Genomic DNA, 14805 nt, shown 5'->3' on the forward strand with positions numbered 1-14805 from the left:
TTCATCTTTCACATGAATCCCCACCTGGGAGAGACGTTGTGCGTCTCCAACCAGACAAGAAAATGCCCGAAGGGAAACAGGCGCTTTTTCCTCGTTTTCCTTTCTTTTTCTTTTACAATCGCGCCCTCCCAAGACTAATCACCCCTGCCGTTCTCATCAAGCACCTCAACCCCTCCTTCGCACCCGAGCCCGGGGGGACTGCAGGTTGCGGGGCCCTGGCGCACGCCTCCGTTTCCTCTCGCTGAGCCCGCAGGGGGAAGAAGCCTTCCCCGCGCCGGGTCCCGTGGTCCGCGAGCCGGCGTCAGCGGCGGCGTCTGCGCGTTCGCGCGCGCCTGCGCAGAAGGGCCCGGGAACGGGTGGGGGGTGAAGAAGGGGCCGGCCTTCGAGCGACAGCGACGCAAGATGGCAGCCACCACGGGCTCGGGTGAGCGGGGGCCCCGGGCCCGGCCAGCTGAGGGAGCGCGGGCTCGGGCCGGGGGTCGGGGACTCGCGAAGGCCATTGCAGCGTGACCAGGGCCTCTGAGCTGAATCTGTCCACCGGGCTCCGCGGAGGCTCCCCGGCCGGCCTGAGTGGGGAGGAGGAGCAGGCGGCGGCCGGAAGCACGGGCGGGGGCCTGAGGGGCTTGTGGGCGGCGCGGCGAGGCCCAGAAGCTCCCCCGGGCGGCGTGAGGGCCCCGCCGAGGGGAAGGGCCGGGCCCGCGGCGCTGCTGAGCGGGCGAATGGTGAGCCCAGAGGCACTCCGGAGCGGCTTGGGGCCGGCGGCTCTTTGAGCGAGATCGAGGGGTTCACTGGTGGGAAGGGGGCGCCCCAAAGCGGATGGAATCCCTTTACTGGGTGCTTTGGGTCCGGTTGAGGGGGGCGCCTTGGGATGTCGCTTCGGCCGGGACTTCCGAGAAGCCGGTCAGGATGGGTGCGCGGAGGAAACGGGGTCCTGAGGGAGGACCGAGGACCCCCCGTTGGCTCCCGGGACCGCGCCAGCGTTAGTTTCGGGGATGGATGGCGTTAGCGGAGGGAGCCTCTGTTTTAACTAGGAGAGGGGAGCCTCGGGTGGCTGCTCCTGGGAGGCGCGAGGGCGTCTCCACACGATAGTGAGAGGGGGACAGGCTCCCTGATTCCCGAGGATGCTGGTTGCTGCGGCCACAGTGCAATGACTCCGTCATCGCCAGCCCCTGGCTGGGGACACAGATGCGCGATGCTGGGAGGCAGGCTCCGGTGGGGCGGTAGCCGGAAACTGGTGGAAAATAGGTGAATCGGGGGCCCCGGGGGTGTCTGCTTGGGTGGGGGTAGGGGGTCCACTGAGGGAGGCCCCACGCAGTGTGGGGGAGGGTTTCAGAGACGTTTCTTTTAGGGAAGGAAAATCTTCTTTAATTGGAGGAGGGCAGCATACCCCAGAAGTGTCTGTTTTACGGAGACTGGCACCTCTTTCTACTCTTTGGCTCACTGGTAACAAATATGTGGGTTCAGGTCAGAAGTTCCCCCTAGGCCGGATGAGCATGGGGAGCGGAGCAGATGAGAGGGGAATGCTTGGGTGGCTGCTTAAGGGAAGGAAGGCTGAGTAACCCTCATTTCTCCAGGAGGGCAACAGAGAATGTGGGGGCTCCACAGCCGGGGAGGGGCGTTCTTCCAGTCCCTGGAAGGTTAAGGGAAGCGGCACTCGTTTTGAGACCGGATTCCCTGCCCTGCACACCTAAGCCGGGCCTGAGTATCAGATCCCGAAAGGTTTGTTTCAGGCTTAACATCCCCAGTTGGACATCAGGAGATGGACTCAGACTGGCCTTCCTGAGGAGGAGGGGTGAGGATTGTCTGGCAAAGGTCCCCAGTGGGGTTGATGAGATAAGAGAGTCAGATTCTGGAAGTGCGGGATTTGGGGGCGACAGTGTTCCTCTTTTGTTGAGGAGTCTTTACCCTGAAGTGCCTGCCAGTGAAGTTGGCCAAGGAGGTCCTCCCAGATAGTGAGTGAGCCCCGTCGGAGGAGGTAAACAGAGCCACTGGCCTGGGTACTGAAATCCTCTGGCTACCTAAGGCCACAGAGCAGCAGCACTGTCAGGAGAGGGTTGATGACCTAAAAGGAACAGGGTAAGGGGAGTCCCATCTTTCCAGGATGCTGTTCCTCCAGCAACCCAGGGAGCCATCTTTGTCTGATTGTTGCATGGGAATAGAAGGAGATGGATGTAGGGGATCCGACTAAAGTGATTTGCCACAAGTTGTCTTTTACACTTAAAGCAGTGGGGATTTCCTGTGGGATAGAGGGAGGAGACCGTGCATCTTCATAGATTTTGGTTTCAATTGGAACAGTGCTGAGTCGATTCATTTACCAAGATACTGCCACAGACACTGTCAGAAGAGAGAGGCTGAGTCAGGCCAGACTGGTGTGGAAAACTTCTCACCAGAATAACACCCCTACCAGGTTGCTATGAACTGGGAGTAAAGGGGGTACCTGTAGCAACCAGTGTTGTAGTGGTACTGCATCTCAGCCCTGTTGTCAGCCACTTGAGATTGGCTCCTACAATCCGGTTTAACAGCTACTTAATTCTAACTTCTTGGGGCCCTGCCAATTGAAGAGTGCTTCATAAATGCAGTGGTGGTCAGATAAAGCAATGTCAGCTGCTGTCTAGTGGAACACAGGAGCACTTGGCATGGTTTAGATAATACAAACAGGCTTCGAGGTGCTTTAAAATGGGTTTCCTGAAACTCCTTTATCCGTTTATTCAACAAGCCTGCTATGTCCTATTGTGAATAGTGAACAAGATGGTCATAGCCCCTGTCCTTGAGGAACTTAGTCAGGAGAGGCCATAAAGGAGCAAATAATAAAGACAATTTCAGATAGCAGTAAATACCAGGAAGGAAATTGTGTGATGTGATAAAAGATGTCTGGAGAGATGGTCAGGGAAGACTCCTCTGAGAGGGGGCATTTAACTGAGACAAATGATGGAAGGAGCCAACCCTAAAGCATGTGTTACAGGCAGAAGAGAAGAGAGACGGTGTGTGCAAAGGCACTGTGATAGGACCAAGCTTGGCATGTTGAAAGAAGAAAACAAAGGCCTTAGCATGCAAGGGAGGCTTATTAAGGATGATGAGTTAGAGAGATGTGGCTTTTGGATTTTATTCATTGTAAGGGAAACCATTGCACAAGTGCCTGGTATGAAGTAGGTATTCAGTAAATATTTGTTGAATGAATGAATGAACGAACGAATGAATGAATAAGAGTCTGAAAAGGAGGGGAATAAAAAGATCTGACTTGTGCCCCTAGGCAGTGAAAGAAGTACAGAGTGCTAAGAGTGGAAACAGAAACATGTTTTTTTTTTTGAGAGAGAGAGAGAGAAACATCAGTGAGAAACATCGATCGGCTGCCTCTTGCATGCCCCTTCTGGGGATTGAGCTCAAAACCTGGGCATGTGCCCTCACTGGAAATTGAACCTGGACCTCTCAGTCCATGGGACAATGCTTGATCCACTGAGCTACACCACCCGGGTAAAGCAGAAAGATCCTGATTAGGTTAAACTAAAAATGAGTGTACTAGCCTTTTTGCTTTCTAATCCTGAGAAGTCTTTGAGGTGTGGTCAGGGGCCCTAAGGCCTTCCTTAGTCAAGTTTAAAACAGGCCCCTCCATTAATCTGCCCTTGGTTGCCAGGAAACAACTGTGAAGCCTTTAAGTTCCTGTAAGGGTTGAACTTAGTTTTTTATGGTCACTGCTTTCACACTTGGCTACAACACCTTCCCACCTCCCTTGGTTCTTCAGGGTGTGATTCTGCATAGATCCTAGAGGGTGGAATTATGAAAAGCCCACTAGAATCCCTCTAGATGCCTGTGCTGTGACAGGTGCCTTGTCCAGGATTACAGGACCTTATACAGTGACTCTTGGCTGCCAGGTCCTTCTTCTCACCCAGCATTCTACAGGCTTCCCTGATAGATAAACAGAAACTGGGTGCCAGAAGGGTAAGCCCTGGCTGGGCATGATTTTAAATTTGCATACATTGGCATGGCCTCATACACACACTCAGTTTATGAAAATTTAACCATATGGGCAGTGGAGGTTAAGTAATTTTCCATTCCATTCAAGGGTGTTCCCCAGAGAGAGGTGGAGATGGGAGATGAGAACCTGTTGGCTCTTAGTTGGTCTCGTTCCCGAGTGTCTCACTATGTGAACATCTTGTTGTGCTTGTTGTAGCTATGTACCTTTTGCACAACATGAGCCCTATATTCAAGAGAACTGCTTCATATAGTGTTCAGCTGAAGAAACAGCAATCTGCTCCAGTGGTGGAAGGGGAAACACTTTGCTGGGCCAGGACAACCTATTGCTTTCCTTAGGGATTGCCAAGGTTAATTTTGATAATCATAATTTTCCCTTTTATAGTAACTTTAAAACCACCCACCCCCACCCCATTCTCTTTCTCACTCCAACCTGAATGTTGTTCTATGGTAATTTGATAAAAGTGGAATATAGAATGTAAGGTTAGAAATCCTCTGTTTCATTCTGAAAAGCCCCAGTGAAGTACAGCACACTGGTGAAGTGAACATTTTAACACTATAACTTTTATATTATATATAGTGCTTTAGAGTTTTCCAAGCACTTTGATTTACTTGTTGTGTCATCTCATCCAACCCTCCACAACCCAGTGAGCTAACCAAGGGAAGTATTGGCCCCATATGTTACTGAGGAAGATTGGTGGCTGGCCAAGGAGTGGTGACACTCAAACTAGAGCCCAGGGGTTTTGACTTAGTTCCCTACCCAGCCTGCTCCAGTACCTTAGGAAGGAAATGGAAAGGCATGGGTTTGGAAATACGCTCTTCCTAGGTCTTGTAGTGGTTAAGCTTGGTGAGAGAAACGGCTTTAATGAGAAGCATCTGCCACCTGTAGCACGAACCCTTTTTATACCATCCCTGGACCCTTTTATCCCATTCTGAGTAACATGAAGTCCATTTCTAAGGAAGCTCTTGCTTATACTTTATATTCAATAAGTTATACTCGTTGGGCTTGGGATACCCCTCATATCATATACAAAGTAGGTCTTTGTCTTCCATTTACATGCAAGCCCTTCAGACTTCTTTTTAAGCTTCGCTTCTAAGGCTTACTGTGTGCTAGATACTATATTAAATACATTATCTGATTTCTCAGAACAACCCTTTGAAGCATGTAACTATTGTGAAAATGAGGAAACTGAGGCTCAGAGCCAGAGTACAGAACCAGGACAGTTCTGTTCCAGGACACATGCTCTTGGCTGTATTATCATTCCTCCAGCTTCCATTGCCTGTTGTAAAGCTAGGCATCTCAAGTTCCTTCAGCCATTGGCAGGTCTGTTGACACATCTGTCTTTGCTGATTAGTTCTTTCATGGGTAGGTAGTAATGATTGTCAAGTAGGATTCTTTCCTCATCCTCACATTCTCCCCAATACAAGTCCAGTAGGTGTAACCACACAGTAGATGCCAAATTCTCATCTCCATCTTCGTTATTGTCATTCTTGTCTAATCAGAACCATCTTTCTCTTTCCTAGAAGACTGCAAAAGCATCCTGCTTCCGGTCTTGCCCTTTTCCAATGCAATACATTCTTCATAAAGAAGGCGGAATGATCCATAGAGGAGACAAAAACTCAGAAATTGCTACTCCCCTGCAGAAAGCTCTTCCCACTGTACTTAGAATAAAATCAGTCTTTTCTCCATGGCCCACAAGACTTTCTGTGGTCTTGGTCTTGCCTGCCCCCTGACCTCATGTGATAGTAGACACACCTCTGCTGTTGCCCTTTCCCTTTTGGGAATAAGTGCTCTGCCCCCAGATCTTCACATGGCTGACTGCTTCTTAAGGTCTCAGCTCTCCAGAAAGGCCATCCCTGACTACCCCATTCAGTAGTCTTCTCAGTCATTATCACATTTCTGTTCTGTTCTCTTCCAAAGCACTTGCTTTTATCTGAAGTTTCATTTGCTTTCTTGCATATTTTTTGTGCCTTTCCACTAGGGCAAGATTTTGCCTTGTTCTCTGCTATGCCCCTAGCACTCAGCATAGGCCCTGACATAGTAGGTGCTCCATAAATATTGAAGTTACAGTGAATTGATCCAGGTCTTACCTAGATATAGCCAAATATATAAACTTGACATATTTGAAGAAACTGTGTCTGATAGGGCAGAAGCAAAATGGCTATTCAGCCTTTCAAAACAGAAAGCTCCTGATTAGTTGGTATTTATAAAAGTACTTGAGCATAGAATTAACTCTGTTCTCTCCTTCCCTTATTGTCCTTACACACTTCCCACATCTTGTTCTTTGTCTCCACTCTGTCAGAGAACATCTAATCTTTGGCCTTGGTCTCCCTAGCAGCAAAAAACCACAGAGTCGCCCTGGCTGGTTTGGCTCAGCAGTTGGAGCATCAGCCTGCGGTCCAGAGAGATCCGGGTTCGGTTCCCGCTAAGGGCACGTGCCTCGGTTGCGGTTTGTTCCCGGCCCTGGTTGGGTTGTGCAGCAGCCACTCGATGTGTCCCTTTCACGTCAATGTTTCTCTCTCTTTCTTTTCCTCTCTCTCCCTCCCACTCTATCTGAATAGAAAATGGAAAAATGTCCTCGAGTGAGGATAAAAAAAAAACACACAGAATCTTGCATTTTGTCATCAGCTGTTTGTTGTCACATTGTCTGGACTGTAAAGAATGATTGTCGCTGTTTCTTCCCCTTAGATTAGTGATTCTCAAACTAGTGTGCATCAGAATCACCTGGAGAGTTTATCAGATTGCTGGGTCCCACCTCAGAGTTTCAGATTCAATAGTTCTGTTGTGTAGTGTAATGGTTTGGTGTGCAGCCTCAGGATTTGCATTTCTAGGAAGTTCCCAGGTGATGCTGTAGAGGAGAGAAAAAATAGGCTTCTCTTGTCTGTACTAACTAGGCAGCCAGACAGCACTTGCCAGTTGCTCAGAAATAAAAGTTAACTTCCCCTAACTTTTTTTGTTGTTGTTGTTCACCTCACAACCCAACCAGGGCCGGGGACAAACTGCAACCAAAGTACATGCCCCTAGCGGGAACGAAACCCAGGTCTCTCTGGACCACAGGCCAAGGCTCCAACCGCTGAGCCAAACCAACCAGGGCAACTTCCCCTAACTTTATATACACTTTTCAGGAACATTGAATCCAGACACATCACCTTCCAGGCCTCCTTATTTTCCAACCAGACATCTAGCTCAGTGTACTGTCGTCCCTGAATAGGCAACCAAACCAGTTTTAATTAGCAGCTTTTTTTTTTTTAGGAGAAACCTGTGAGGCTCTGCCGTTTTAAATCAAGACCCAAGCCAGGCCAGGGTTTTCCTAAGATTGGCATGCTGTAATAGCTGCTGCTTTGTGGTCATGATTTTCCCAAATGATTTTTCAAAATCCTGTTTGTACCAGAAATATTTTAATATGTTGTTGTGTTCTAAATTACTGCATTAAAAGTTTTACTATGACGTGGTATAAAGCCCTATCAAATATTCATGCTTTTTCAACCTAGTTGTCTTATTTTCTTTGCAATATCCTGCAGCTGCTGACTTTTCAGTTTATATTTAGCCAAGAGAATAACTGGCTGAGTTTTGATACTGACACAGATCCAGGAAAAATCCTTCTAGAAAGAAGAATTCTGAAGTAACAGGAACAGATGTTTTCTCTTTTAAAATATATTTTTATTGTTTTTTTAAGAGAGAAAGGAAGGAAGAGAGAGATAGTAATATCAATGTGTGAGAGAGAGAAACATTGATGTGAGAGAGATACATCCATTTGCTGCCTCCTGCATGCCCCTGAGCCAGAAACCTGGGCATGTGCCCTGACCAGGAGTTGAACCGGAACTTCTCAGTCTGTGGGACAACGCTCAATCCACTGAACCACCTCGGCTAGGCATTGTCTTCCTTCCTTCCTTCCATCCATCTTGGATTATTGTGATATTTTAGCACGTTGGTGAAGTTATAACATTTTCATTGTTAACTTTTTAATAGTTATAGTCTATTAAGATTGACAATAGTCTGTTTTTACATCCTCTGTATTGTCACTTGAAGCTGTTTTTCCAGCTGCCTTTTAGGAGTCAGGTTCACACATTAATGTCAGGAATCTTAAATTTTAGATTGATTCAATTGATTAAAGTGCAATAGGAAGAAAAATAGGTTAGAGTGTTCTTGAGGGTTTTTTTTAATATATTTTTTTTTCTTTATTGATTTTAGAGAAAGAAGAAGGGAGAGGGAGAGAGAGATGGAAACATTGATGAGAGAGAACATCGATTGACTGCCTCCTGCATGACCCCCCTGAGGATCTGACCCACAACCTGGGCACATGCCCTGACCAAGAATCAAACCGGCGACCTCTTGGTACATGGGTCAATGCCCAACCAGTGAGCCACACCAGGTGGGCTTGAGGATTTTTTTTTTTTTTAGTCTGATATATGTCTGGGTTTTTTTGGTATATGTGGATTTAATTTTTTAACATAGTCCCTGAAATCTTTTGTTAAAATTAATATATTATAATTTTGAGCTTATGCTCTCCATTTGGGATGGGATGAAGTCTTCATTTGTGACTGATACACAAGATCTGCAGGATCTCTTAACTCCACCAATATTTGGATTTATGTGCCTGGAATACCTCTGATGTTCTAGGACTAGGAATGGTTGGGCCATTTGGAGTTAAATGTTCTTGCTTTTTAGAAAATACTGCTATTAAGTTTATATGCAGTTTCTAAATGGTTTGAAATATCGGTAGCATACTTTAATACGTTATTTTATTAAAGTTCATTTTGTAGTGAATAATACTTTGTTTTATGGTTTGTTTCCCTAAAAGTCTCTATCACACTTCATTTAAAAAGAAAACTGAGCCCTGGCCAGTTTGGCTCAGCGGTTAGAGCGTCGGCCTGCGGTCCAGAGAGACCCGGGTTCGGTTCCTGCTAAGGGCACATGCTTCGGTTGCAGTTTGTCCCCGGCCCTGGTTGGTCGTGCGGGTGGCAGCCGCTCGATGTGTCCCTTCGCGTCGATGTTTCTCTCTCTCTCCCTTCCTCTCTCTCCTTCCCACTCTATCTGTACAAAAAATGGAAAAATATCCTCGGGTGAGGATAAAAAATAAATAAAGAAAAAGAAAAAGAAAACTGAACCCTGGCCGGTTTGACTCAGCGGTTAGAGCGTCGGCCTGCGGTCCGGAGAGACCCAGGTTCGGTTCCTGCTAAGGGCACATATCTCGGTTGCAGTTTGTCCCCGGCCCTGGTTGGGTGCGGGTGGCAACCACTCAATGTGTGTCCCTTTCACATCGATGTTTCTCTCTCTCTCTCCCTCCCTCCCACTCTATCTGAGCAAAAAATGGAAAAATGTCCTCGGGTGAGGATAAAAAAAAAAAGCAATTAAAAAAATAATAAAAAGAAAACTGAATCCTGCCAGTGTGGCTTGTTTGGCTGAGCATCATCCCATGCACCAAGAAGTCATGGGTTTGATTCCTAGTCAGGGCACATGCCTGGATTGGGCTCAATCCCCAGTAGGGGGTATGCAAGAGGCAGCCGATCATCTTTCTCTTGCATCGATGTTTCTATCTCTCCCTCTCCCTTCCTCTCTCTAAATTCAATAAAATCATATTTTTTAAAAAACTGAAAACCAAAAAGAGTTAAAAGAAAACTAGTTATCAAGTAATAGTTATCTCAAAATAGAGTACAGTATGAGTGTCCAACATTTTGTCCACAGTAGACCATATTAGAGTTTACAGTAGGAACGGAAGAGATACTGTTAATCAAGAAACATTAATTGAGTGCCATTATATGCCAGGTAGCATACCAGACTATTGGGAGGCAAGATTGAATGAGTCACAGCTCCAACTTGAGAAGCTCAGAGAGTGAGTCAGACAATAAAAAGAGAAAATAAAATGTAAAGAAAAGAGTACAAAACAGACATTGTGTAAGGGTAAAAATATATGGGGGAGGGAGGGTTCTGAGAGGACCTCTGCAAACTGCCTGGCTTCTAATTTAAGTTTTGTGTTTCTTCTTGAGATCATTATATTCAAAATTTAAAGTATAACTTTTCTGAGGCTATTTAAAATCCATAGTAAGCCCCTATGATTATCTCTATAATGTTAGACTTCCTTTTTAATAGGACTATGAATGTTTCCCTGCTATATTTTCAGAAATAAACAAGAGTTAAAATTTTGTGACGTTGAGCATCATTCATTCTGAAGTAATATCACTAGCTAACACCCAGCATTTGAGTGCATACTCTGAGCAAAGCACTCTTCAAGGTATTGGAAAGTCAGAAGTAAACAAAACAGATTAAGTTTTACCCCCGTGAAGTTTGTATTCCGATGGGACAGACAGACAGACAGTAAACTAATGTCAAGTGGCTATAAGTGCTGTGAAGAAAAATAAAGCAAGGTAAGAGAATGGGAAGTTAGACCTTAATGAGGATTAAGGGAGCCAGCCAGCTATTTACAGCTCTGGGACAAAGAATTCTAGGGTGGAGGAACAGCACGTGTAAAGGAAATAAGCCAGTTTGCTCATTCAGAAACTTAAAGACATTCCTGAAGGAAGGTGAGGAGCAAGGGAAAGGATGGCAGGAAATGATGTTGGAGAAGCAGGTGCATCTCTGTAGGTGAGGTAAGGAGTTTGGCTGTATGCTGGTTACAAGGGGAGGCTAGTGGGGAGGGCTTTGAGTAGGGAAGTGATGAATCTAACGTTTCAAAGGCCCACTGTGGAGCCCTGGCTGGCTTGGCTGACAGTTAGCACATCAGCCCATGGACCGAAGGGTCTCAGGTTTAATTCCTGGTCAAGGGCATGTATACCTTGGTTGCAGGTTCAATCTCCAGCCCCAGTGGAGGTCATTCGGAAGGCAACCAACCCACGTGTCTCTCTCATATCAATGGTTCTCTCTCTCCCTCTCTCTCCCTCTCCCTCCCTCCCTTCCACTCTAAAAATATCAATGGAAAAATATCTTCAGGTGAGGATTAACCAAAAAAAAAAAAAGGCTCACTGGAAAATAGGCTATAGGTAGAGACCAGGTAAACTAAGAAACCAGGTAAGTAGCTGAGGTAGCATAGTGATCACAGTGGAGATGGTGAAAATGATCATATTGGGGATATATTTGGAAATAGGTTGGGTATAGTATGTAAAGGAAAGATTTCTTATGATTCCAAGATTTTTGGCCAGCAGGATCTGGTAAATGTGCCATATACTGAGATTGAGGAGTGGGTGGTTTTTGGAATAGATTAAGGAGTATAAGAGAGTTCTGTTTGGAAGTGTTTTAAGTTGGATAGGCCTATTAGACATCCAAATGGAGATGTCTAGTTGGCAGTTAGTTGAAAATGTAAATTGAAGACTCATCAGCTTCCTTGGTCTGGGTAAAATCACTTGGGTAGTAGAGGAGCAGAGGTCGGTGTTTGGAGGTCAGGGGAGTGAAGCCAGGTAAGAAGAGAACCTGAGGCTAAGGGAAGAGTTAAAGGAGGGAGTAATTGGGTGCTGCTGAGAGCTTCAGGAACTTGGGGTGGGGACTGAGAATTGACCTCAGGATTTTGCTGGAGGGTGCTGCTTGGTGCCCCTGACAAAGAGTAGTTTTGGTGAGTGACTAGATATAAAAGCCTGATTGGAGGAGGTGCAAGGAAGGTGAAGAATTACAGACAGGGAGTCTAGGCAGCCCTTTTGAGGTTTTTTGCTAAGAAAGAACAAACAAATGAGATGGATGTCAAGTGAGGGTTTTTTAAATCTTATGATGGATAATACTGTGCTGATGAAGGGGGTTCAGTAAGTACTCTATATCAGGTATTACAGAAGGTGTTTTACAAGTTTTACTTTATTCATTCATTCTGCCACCTATAGAGGCAGAGAGTAGTGAGATCCCTGTTTTGCTGAGGCTCAAAGTAACTTACATAGTCACACAGCTAGATTGCTAGAAAGTTCTGGAATGGGGACTTGATTCTAAGCCAGTGCTCTTAATCCTCTGCTGAGAGAGTGAAGAAATTTCTCTAAATTATATTATACTCTGATTCTTATTTGTAGAAGATAACTTAGCCATTACCCTGACCAGCCTTTTTAAAATGGAGTTGTAGTCCAGGTATCTTATTCGTGATCATAAAAAGTATCTAAAGATCAATTACAGGGAAGCCTGGGTTGATTTTATAGTCTTTGTATAAAAGACTCTCATCTTTCAAAAAATACTTATCTGAAGCCTATGGTGTGAAGGCCAGTTGTTTTTATGTCACATGACAACTACCACCACTGTCATTCAAATTAACATGCTCTGCCTTAAATCTCTTAATATTTCTTCTGTTTTTTACCTATCTAGGCCTGTAAGAAGTTTGATAACATGTCCTGTCACAGTATTTGCTCTAAGCAAATGCCTCTTGCTTTGTAGTCTGCAAAAATGCCTCTGGCTCTGGAGACTGTTAGTATTAGCACCTCCCTAACCTGGCCTCTAAGCCTTTCAGCCCATCCTGAACATTACCCAGGAGATTTGCCTTATCTCTTGTCCTACTCAGAGCCTTTTTCAGCTGCCCACTAATTACCCTCAGGATAAAGTCCAGTCCCTCCTAGTAATGTAGCTCCACCTCTTTAGCTTTCATCAAATTCAAAGGGGTCAGTGACCCACCTCAAAGGTTAAGAAACATTGTCCTGTGATAGATATTTTTCATATATTTTAATACTATTTTATTTTATTGAACATGATATGTGTATATCTTGCTTCCATAGTAAGATTGGGAAGCCCTGTTTTTATTTCTTTCATAGCCCCTAGAAGGTCTGGCATGATGTTGGATAATTATTGCACTGAAAGAAGGTGTATGTCTATATGCATGTTACTAGCAAATTTATATGAAGGGGAATTTTGACAAGCAGGTTATTAAAAAGCCTCGCAGACTTTTTAAAATTACAGTCTTGAAATGTGTGGATTTCTTGCCTGTAAGTGTGAAGTGAGCTTAGACTTAACGCACGTTAAACATGGTAAGCCCCCAAGTGGTCCCTTACCAAGTAGAGTTTGGTATACCAGCTAACCTGGTGTTAATTAGCCACTTCTATTTAAATACCAGAAAAGACTAAATGAATCACTTCATAATTTGTAAATTTTTTGTAATTCCTGGTTTCTGCCAAGTGTTTATTCCCCAAAATTCGCTTATAATAAATTTTTTAACGAAAGTAAAAGTTTGTGATTTAGAAAAAGTGAATTAAAAAGGAAGTCTCCTTTAAATGCTATCCAGTTGGTGGGCTTAAATTCAAGATTTAGCTAAATAAGGGCTAACAGAGTACTTAACTGCCTGATGCCTAATTAGCACAATGTTTATCAATTTTTATTTACCCTTTGGACAAAAGAAAGGGTTTTAAATACATGCTGGGCTAAACCTAGGATGTTAGGATTGAAAGGAATTTTTGAGGACAATTAGGTGACCCTGGGTGTTGCAAAGTGTTGGACCGTAACCAGAATCTGACCCACAGACATTTGGCCAGAGCAAAGGAGTAACTGTCCCCTTTGGACAGGACATGTATTCTCCAGCTCACCTTGGTTCTTTCTTTCTTTGTTTTTTTTTATTAATCCTCACCTGAAGATATTTTTCCATTGATTTTTAGATAGAGTGGAAAGGGGGGGGGACATTAATTTGTTGCCTCCCACATGGGGTCAGGGATTGAACCTGCAACCCAGGTACGTGTCCTTGACCAGAAATCGAACCCGTGACCCTTTGATCTGAAGGCTGACCTCTTAACGGATGAGCCAAACCAGCCAGGGCTCACCTTCATTCTTAAATCTGTTTTGAGCCAGACATGAAAGAAATTTGCAAAGTCATGCCACTCTTCTCACTAATTTTATTTTGTTCTTTGGAAAATACATTTATCTCATAAGATATGTTCTTTATCTTAACATTCATGGTTTGTCTTTGTTAGTTTTAAATTACAAATATTTTTGAAATCTCTGTCTTAATTTCTAATTCAGTATATATCAATAGCTATAACCCACTTAAACAAAGGCTCTTTGAAGTCTTCAGTAATTTTAAAGGGGTTTTGAGATGAAAAAAATTTGAGAATTGCTATTCAAATGGAATAAATGCTTATTGTAATTAATCAGTATATAGTACAGTTATGATATTTATATGTATATTCCAACTCCTGCTTAGAATAATTCAAGACTGCCTAATAGATATTGGTCAGTCCAACTTTTTTTTATTTATTAAACTGTTTATTATGCCTTTATAATTAAGTCAAATCAAATTATCCTAGAATGTCAGTACTGCTATAATAACAAAAAGCTGACTTTGCCCAATTCTCTGGTGTTTGGTTATTATTCTAAATACTAATCTAAAATAAGTTTGACTCTTGTTGTTGTTGTTGTTGTTGTTGTTGTTCAGTTGTGTATATGGGCTTTGTACACTTTGTTTTTTTTAAGTATTTGAATGTCTAATCCCATGGAAATGTCTGTTGAAGTATAGAATTCATTAGTAATATATAATTCCCCTACTTGACAAGTAGGAATCAAACATCAGAAAAATATACCTTGAATTCATCACCTGTTTTGAAACTAATAGCAATGAGCTTGTAATATTTGGAGTAGGATGTCCTAATCAGATCTGGTTCTTAGATGATAACATCATAGTCATAGGGATGTTCTTTGCCAAAGTTTACAAGAGGAATAGTCATACTGAAAATAGTTAATCCAGCCTTATTTAAATTTTATCTGACACAAAAAAGTAGCACATTTATCTTGCCAAAAAAGCAACTTCCATTCAGTAATAAAGGGCTTAGCTATAGAGCTATTGCATTTTGCCTGGTTTATTTGACATGAACAAGTTTGGTAATATTAAAAAACACAGACACTTAAAATTAGTCAGGGAATACCATTAAGTGAGATTCCCATGCTCAGAAAATCTG

General features: G+C 44.0%; 1 protein-coding gene across 3 annotated transcripts in view; it reads left to right on the top strand.

Moving 5' to 3' along the window:
- The first annotated feature begins 350 nt into the window (after nucleotides 1-350).
- UBE2V1 (ubiquitin conjugating enzyme E2 V1) overlaps nucleotides 351-14805 on the top strand; it is a 32915-nt gene continuing 18460 nt past the window's right edge. The window contains exon 1 of one of the 3 annotated variants that reach the window (XM_036244476.1): nucleotides 351-424. In XM_036244476.1, the coding sequence (XP_036100369.1) occupies nucleotides 403-424 (22 nt within the window). In that variant the 5' untranslated portion in view covers nucleotides 351-402. Of the gene's footprint in view, nucleotides 425-670; nucleotides 723-1124; nucleotides 1246-14805 lie in introns of those variants that run through there. The other 2 variants (XM_036244479.1, XM_036244480.1) reach the window with 2 other exon arrangements.

This window comes from Molossus molossus, unplaced genomic scaffold (genome assembly GCF_014108415.1).
Source record: "Molossus molossus isolate mMolMol1 unplaced genomic scaffold, mMolMol1.p scaffold_m16_p_6, whole genome shotgun sequence".
In the NCBI taxonomy this organism is placed as follows: Eukaryota; Metazoa; Chordata; class Mammalia; order Chiroptera; family Molossidae; genus Molossus; species Molossus molossus.